Source organism: Gymnoscopelus microlampas (genome assembly GCF_963454915.1).
Source record: "Gymnoscopelus microlampas genome assembly, chromosome: 6".
Lineage (NCBI taxonomy): Eukaryota > Metazoa > Chordata > Actinopteri > Myctophiformes > Myctophidae > Gymnoscopelus > Gymnoscopelus microlampas.
In genome coordinates, this window is record NC_139943.1 from 27,357,665 (window position 1) to 27,365,641 (window position 7,977).

General features: G+C 42.4%; 1 protein-coding gene across 1 annotated transcript; it reads left to right on the plus strand.

Annotated features, from left to right (window-relative positions):
* The first annotated feature begins 334 nt into the window (after positions 1-334).
* znf276 (zinc finger protein 276) lies at positions 335-7,609 on the plus strand. Its single transcript, XM_084060006.1, has 11 exons — positions 335-854; positions 1,034-1,352; positions 1,604-1,650; positions 2,506-2,967; positions 3,179-3,260; positions 3,655-3,738; positions 4,355-4,474; positions 5,107-5,182; positions 5,450-5,567; positions 5,727-5,826; positions 6,490-7,609. The coding sequence occupies exons 1-11, from the start codon at positions 623-625 to the stop codon at positions 6,755-6,757; spliced, it is 1,908 nt and encodes a 635-aa protein (XP_083916132.1). The 5' UTR covers positions 335-622; the 3' UTR covers positions 6,758-7,609.
* The last annotated feature ends 368 nt before the right edge of the window (positions 7,610-7,977 follow it).

Below are 7,977 nucleotides of genomic sequence, written 5' to 3' on the forward strand. Positions count from 1 at the left end.
TTTTGACATTATTTTAACCAGTGGTTCTCAAATATTTTCACGAAAATGATTTGTGCTAGGGAATATTTGTGTTGTGAAATAGGTAAACACTACTGTGAAGCCGCAACGGCAGCTACTTGTATATCTGTTGTTTTGAAGTTTATGCATGTATGTATCACGCTAATGTGTCGTACCTCCAAGCGGAATGAGTTCAGTATGATATTCTAGTCATTCTCCCCACTTTTGTTTTTTGACAGGTGGCGGTAGCCAGTAGGGGGCGCTGCATAGTGTTCCTGCGTTTGTTTTCAATTTCCAGACAACTTCCGGGTTTCAATGTTTACAACTGAGAGAGAGATAAGGCTCAGTTCAAAACACTGAACAGTTCATGTTCATGGATGATTCCTGGTCCTAAACAACATTTTGTATCCAATTAAATACACAAGTATTTGCTGCTGCGCAATCGTGGTAGGCACGCGGGTTCCTTACAATTGCATTATTATAACGTTAATTGATCACGATTTTAAGACTAAGTCAGGCAAGTTACGTTACCTGATCTCTGCTTTAGCTGAACTGCTAGCCTTAGCTAATGAGACACCTTTTGTAGAGAAGTCCCTCCGTAGTTAGTGTGCCAAAGTTTGGAATTATGAAGAAAAGGGGCAGACGAGTGCGACTGGCAGATACTTCGCGACAGAAAGCCAAGTCACAGACAGTCGTCGTTGATGAGGCGAAGAAACCACCTGGAAACCGAGGGAGACCTCGAAAGACCATGACCCCACCGACAGACAGCCTCCATCACAGTACTGGACCAGCAGCAGACAAGAAGACTGCAGTAGACCAACGACAAACGCAGTCAGAGAACAGAGCAAAACCCTCTGGTATGTTTTAAGTGCTCCTGTATGACATTATAGTCCCTTTCAGAATCCTGTAGAATTGGCACAGGCATACCCTTGTTGAGAGAAGATCACTAGAAATAGGCCGCATGCCACAATCCATTTCTGACTCCAAGTCTCCAACCCAAATTCAGGAAGCATTGCTCTATTTTCTGTCTGTACAGGTAGACTACCCACTGCCCTGTGTCGGCTCTGCCATGGGAAGTTCTCACCACGGAGCCTGCGTCATGCCTTCAGGAAGTTGCCTCGGGGTTCAGCTGAGATTGCTGAAGACGAGTCGGACACAATGGCTCAGCCACCCCTTTTTTTCCATACGGATTTCCAGCGCTTGGTCGGGGTACCACTTGACCGTGACCCACAGTTATCTGAGTTTGTCTGTAAGAAGTGCCATGCCAATTTCTACAAGTGCCACAGCATCTTGATCAGGTTCCTACAGAGAGTCAACCTCCCGCCAGCTGGTGATGACAACACCAGAGGAGGCTGGTGAGTCTGGGGGGTTGGTTACAGTAGTCAATATTCATGCAGGTGTTAGTACACGCTTGTGTGGGATGCTGTTGTGTGAAATCAAAGAGGTGACATTAGAAATTGAGAGGAAATCAAAGGGAAGAGAGGGTCACATGATTTGACTATTGGATCTCTCATTATCAGTGACATGATGGTGTGATTCCTAGTAACAGCGTCCAGATACATAATCTACCAACAGTGCCTTTAACAAATATTTGTTTCTTTTTCAGGAAGAATATAAAGTTTCCACAGTTAATGGTGAACCATGACTCAACAAGTAAGCAAATGCATTTCCTCTATTATTCACAGTGTTTACACATGAGTGTAATCATTTAATTTCACTCCATCAAAACAAAAGTTTAGTTTATCATCCATCGCATGTGGGAATAACTTGCCAAAAACGCTAGATATATCCTACAAGCTCACAAGGCGTTGTGATGCGTTGTCAGCTTGAAGATCTGCGCCTTTTGTGTGCATGCCTTTTGACAATCTATGCAAATGATTCACTCAGGCACGCACATCCAATATTCAAACAAGTGGGGTTCAGCTTGAATTCCCCTGTGTATGTGTATGCACTGAAAATCAAGGCTGTACACACCCTTTCATGAATGCAACATTGGTCTTTACTTAGGAGTAGGGCTACACTAAAATATATTAGGCCCAATGTCCTCAATCAGCAATTTCATGTTAACCCGTTAAGACCTGGAACTGTGTCATTTTTAGATTTGAGCTAAAAAGCATTATTTTACACTTTGGGCTATTCAAAAATAGCAGATATACAAGCTCATAAGCTTGTAGATCTGCTATTTTTGAAAATTCGTGAAAATGTGTGCAAATCCTTGAATATATATATTTTTAAAGCGAACATTTTTAACTCAAATCTTTGCTTCTGGGGGTCCCTGGAACAAAATATTTTGATGGGGGTCCGCGGCCAAATGCATATCATTTTGGGGGTCCTTGACATGAAAAAGATTGAGCACCACTGATATAGAAACATACGTTTTTCAGAATACTGCTGAGATTTAGGAGACATGTAGAATCGGCTTCAGGTCTCAATGGGTTAATAATATTCTCAAATTCTGTTCTGTACCAACTACCAACCCGAGCCATTTTATCCTGTTCCATCTCCTAGCACCATCATCATTCACCTCAGACCCCAAGTGCCTCCACAGCCTGGTATCCTGGGCTCACCACCATGGAGAAGCCTGCCATTCCTGTCCCAACCTGAAAGAGGTGCTGGAGGGCCATTGCTGGGGCTCTATACGCGCTGTCTGGGGGTGCGTGGACGGTCACAGCTACGTGATGGACACTCAAAGCACCACCAAAATCCAGCCAGGCATTAACCATGGACACACGGCTAGTTTAAGTAGCGGCAGTCTGTTAGGGAGTGCTGATGAATTCAAGCCTTTGCCTTTGCCCTTTACGGAGGAGGAATATGAGGACGAGGAACGCCGCCCACGACAACACTTCAGGACGAACCTTAGGGGCCCAGGAGGAAACACAAGTCGTGTGTCCCTGCAGCCCGTCCCGGCTGCAGTGACACCTCAGACTCTGACCTCTGCACTGACCGATGGAACTGCCACCAGCACAGATGGTGAGGTGCAAGTCCAAGAGATCTCACATTCAGACATGATGTGATCTAAAAAGATAACACAAAAAAGTCCTGGGGACTTGTTTAAATTGTGGTCCTATGTATTCTATTCAATTCATCAACATAGCATGAACATAACACCAACATACAATATCATCAACAAATATAAAACACTAAGTACAAAGTAGACTTTGTTTCTTTTCCCCATCATTAGAGTTTTTGTGGAGTGAGCAGGCACCATCCCCTGCTCCTGCACAGCTTGAGGACAGGACTGTTGATAGTGACCTCTCTGACAGGTCAGTCACATACTGTACACAGCCCATTTTTCTCACCACCACTCTCCTCTCATCTTCTTTATTCTCTTTTCTCCTCTCTCTTCAGTTGTATAATAATTTGTGTAAACTAATTTTTATTCTGTTCCTTTCTGTTCTAGGTTCAGTCACACAGTGAATGTTCTGTATTACTGTATACTGTGTTTTAGGCTTAAATGTGGGCTTAAATGTAGGCTTAAATTACATTTGGTAGCTTAGCGCTATACAGTCTATTCACAATATCTAGTAGCAAGTTAAAGTTTGTATACAACGTGGTTGTGGATGGGTGATAACATTTTACAACTTGCATACGTTTTTAACACCTCTACAAGTACCATGGTGCATAGTTGTGTATCCACCTGTCTCTCTGTGACCACAGGGACATGTCGATAGTGGAAGAGTTTGAAGACAGTAGAAAGAGGGGATCCTCAGACGATGAACTCTTTCAGCCTTACCCCAAAAGGTGAGTTTATTGTGCCTCAGTTATATTCTAGAATAAAGATTCACATTATCGCACCATGCCTCTTTCACTCACAACAGTAAAGAACTAGGCTTAGGTCGGTTTTCTCTTTTCTGGTTAAACCGGACCGGTCCAGTGTATTAATTGAACCTGATTTTATTATATGTACACAGACAGCATCGTTACATGTCATTATGAGACCTGCTGGCAAGCTAAAAATAGACTGCAACAACACTGTGCCGACAACATTGCATTTACTTAACTAAATGCATCTTGTATTGCATTAGTGATAAGCAATACAATGTGATTAACATTGGTTGTTTACAAATCAAGCCGTCCGCCGGGCTTCATTGCTAATCAATGTTGGCTGCACCGGCACTGAAGTATTTTTGAACTGAAAAATGTGTTAACCTTTAAATTGAGAATACGTAATTATTGTCGAGTGACGCTTGTCAAAGTGGTCAACAAAGTATGGGCCCCTTAAACCTACAGACACGGTCACGGATGTCACTGTCCTACCTGTGGTACTTGGGTGAATTATTGTGCTTCACCTATATTCAGTTATTAAGCTGTTCTCTGTTGAAAAGTATTATTTCTCATATTGGCACCCCTCTCCAAGGCCTCGCAGGATAACAACCTCCAACAAGAGAAGACAAAGTCCAAAGGGCCCTCAGGAGCCTAAAATCAAAAAGAAACCAGGACCCAAGCCTGGTTGGAAGAACAAGTTCAAACCTAAAGGGTACAAAGACAAAGTTTCCCCCTCTAATGCAATGTCATTTTGCACTTTATAATCAATTATTTGTTTACTGATGTTTTTACATGGATTATGGCTGCAGACCGATTGTTAATATTGTTGTTGCTACATCTCTGTCTCTCTTTCAACCCAACTGGTCAAGGCAGATGGCCACCCACCTAGAGCAAGCTTCTGCTCGAGCTTTATTACCGTTAAAGTTTTCTTTTTCCTCTTGCTGCTGTCGCCAAGTGGGGAATTGTTGGGGATTTGTAAAAGTATGGTTATGACATACTCTAAGTCTAAATGTTAAGTGAAGTGTCACGAGACAACTTGTGATTTGGCGCTAGCTATATGAATAAAATGTACTTGACTTGACGGCATTACACTGACACATTTAAAATACTTTTAAAATTTGCTGAGGAAGGCTGAGGACGAAACGCGTAAGCGTTCCGAACAAATGAGAATGTGTATCTGAGGCAGTCTTGCATCCTTTATTTTGGAGTGCCGTTTTTTCCACTTCGGTGGTATTTGATTCAAGTTATATTTATAGCTGAGCACCCACTGCCTTAACAAAAAGGCATCCAGAGGAAGTGCACCTGCTTTTTTTCTCTTACCTTTAATCATTTTTGTATTCTCAGAGAGGAGCTGCCCAATATCTATAAGTGTCCTTATCAAGGTTGTACTGCTGTCTACCGAGCTCCTGATGGTTTAAAGGTCAGAATGAAATACACTGACACCAATTTACTGTTAGGGTTTACAGTCTAAGAATAATGGGGTGGATACGCACTCAATATGTATTATCTCATCAATATTTAATAACAGGACTCCTGTACTGTATCTTATTGAATCTCTTATTACTATACATTACGATAATGTAATGCATCCAACTCAACACCTGGCATTGTTTTACTATTAGACACTTGGATAACTAATATGCAACATCTTTAGCTGTTTAAATGCAGTTTTCTTAACGTTTTTCAGAAGCATATAAAAGAGCATCACGAAGAGGTGAGGGAGAGACCCTGTCCACATCCAGGCTGCAACAAAGTTTTTATGATCGACCGTTACTTGCAGCGACATGTGAAACTTATCCACACAGGTATGGTCCAAGACATTGTTTCCAAACAAGTTAATCATTAACTGTAGTTAACTGTGTATAGGGGGACCTTGCCATGGCTTTCTTTTCATTGCATGGTTTATTTTGGATTATTTATCTGTTTGAGTTGTGTGCTTATGTCTTTCGCCTATGTGTTCCCAGACCAGAGAAACTATATTTGCGACCAGTGTGGTCAGACCTTCAAGCAGAGAAAGCACCTTTCAGTCCACCAGATGCGACACTCAGGGGCCAAGCCACTACAGTAAGCACAGATAACCCCCACAGCTAGTGACCCACTTAAAGTGATGATAATAATAACTAGAAAAAGTGCTCCTCGGAGCACAAGTCTCCGCCAGCAGACTTGTGTTGGGAAAGTTGGGAATGTTGTAATTCTTATGTTCTAATTAGAACATGTTACTGTGTCATAGTAACATGACACAAGTGTCCTATCCGTGTCCTATCCGTCTGTTTTATCCAAACCTTAGTTGGATAAAACTGGTATCCCCACCTGGAGTTACTGTATAAGTGTCCTATCCGTCCTGTCTGTATAAGTGTCCTATCCGTCCTGTCTGTATAAGTGTCCTATCCGTCCTGTCTGTGTAAGTGTCCTATCCGTCCTGTCTGTGTAAGTGTCCTATCTGTCCTGTCTGTGTAAGTGTCCTATCCAATTGTTACAGTATCCGCCATTTCTCAGCCATTTAGTGATTATTCCTGTCTTACCTCACTTTGAAAGAGGCAAAGACTCTTTCAAAGTGACACATGTATTTATAGCCCGTTATATGTCACTAGCCAATCAGATCACACTATTTCACCGTATTGTCAAGTGTCACGTGAGGCTCGACCAATGTTTGCTTGGCTGACGGAAAGTGAAAACAAACTCTCCTGGCGGAGACAATAATAATCATTATTTTAATCATTCTTACAGGTGTGAGGTGTGCGGGTTCCAGTGTCGTCAACGTGCATCCCTGAAATATCACATGACCAAGCACAAGGCGGAGGCTGACCTGGAGTTTGCCTGCCTGCTTTGTAAAAAGCGCTTTGAGAAGGCCCATAATCTCAACGTTCACATGTCCATGGTTCATCCACTCACACAGGGAGACACCCAGAGAGGTGGCAGCCAGACACAGCAACAGCAATATGCTGATATTCAAACCATTACAGTAACCGGAGAAGTGATACAACAAGACAGATGACAGTCAGGACTACAGTCTGTTGCAATGTTTAAAGTCAGAAGCCCAAATTAATTGGTTGCCTATACCTGGAGTGTCATCACACTCGTTTTATTTGTCAAGTTTCCAAGGCAAGAATAAATGTGTTAGGAGTAGAACTACAAACTAATGCCTCTGTTGCGGTTACAGTGCTGTGAAAAATTAAATACATCCCATGAAAACCTCTCTTGCAAGAAGCTACTTGGAGCCAGCAGCAGTAAACCAATAATGGTGCAAGCCCTCAATACAATTACATATTTTTCAAATGTATTTCAGTGGTAAAGTATTTGATTTGGTATATTGTTCACGTTAGAAGAACCCTTCTGATGTCTGTGCTGCATGTAAGCAGGTCACAATTGTTTTGAATTCAATTTTAAGTTAGTAAACCTAATACTCGTTTCAGTACAATTGATCATTAAATGTGATATAAAATGACAGTGGAAAAAAATCATACTTTGCCATGATTATTGAAAAGAAAGAAATCAGTTTACTCAGGCATAAAACATAAGTACAACGCAAGGTTCAATAGCTGGTGTTGCACTATTTTTAAGATATTCTGTAACTTGTTGCAGACTCGTCAAGATGGCACATGCTCTCCTGCGACAGCACAGACTAAAGTCTAAAGACGTTCCTTGTTTCAATCTTTTACATTATTGGGGGAATTTATGCTCACTCTTCAGTACAGAACTCCTTCAACTTTGCGATGTTTGTGGTCTTTCTTATGTGTACTGCCTACTTGAAGTGCCCTTTCTATTGGATTAAGATCCTGGCCATGACTTAATCCTCCAGCCCGGCAAAGATGTATGTACATAATCATTCGGACAGTGAAATGGCTTTGAAACCTCCCAAACAGGCTCCTCCTTCGTCTCACCAGGTCCAGGACCTGAGCACTGCGCCAGATCCGGTGCACTGCCCCGATCCAAACATTTCCTTCTGGCGTGATCGTTCCTTGGGCCGTGGTGGTACTGCAGGCTCCACTTGCGGATTGCTTGAATGGCCCTCCTAAAGGCCTCACCGTGGGTTTGTTGGGCTTCTTCCTCACGGAAGACACAGCCTGGGGCGCTAACCCATACTGCTCACGGGATGCCGTCTACATTCCGGCTGTCAACAGTCTCTCCTGTGGTCACCAAACTATTCCTGGTTGTCACATAGTCTATTCCTATGAGCCACTATAAATAGAATAACTAATAAAGAAAAACATCACA

Coding starts and splice junctions, on each gene's coding strand:
- znf276 (XM_084060006.1), top strand. CDS start 623: ATGAAGAAAAGGGGCAGACGAGTGCGACTGGCAGATACTTCGCGACAG. Junction 3,739..4,354: donor TTTCAGCCTTACCCCAAAAG/GTGAGTTTATTG, acceptor CCCCTCTCCAAG/GCCTCGCAGGATAACAACCT. Junction 5,568..5,726: donor TGTGAAACTTATCCACACAG/GTATGGTCCAAG, acceptor ATGTGTTCCCAG/ACCAGAGAAACTATATTTGC.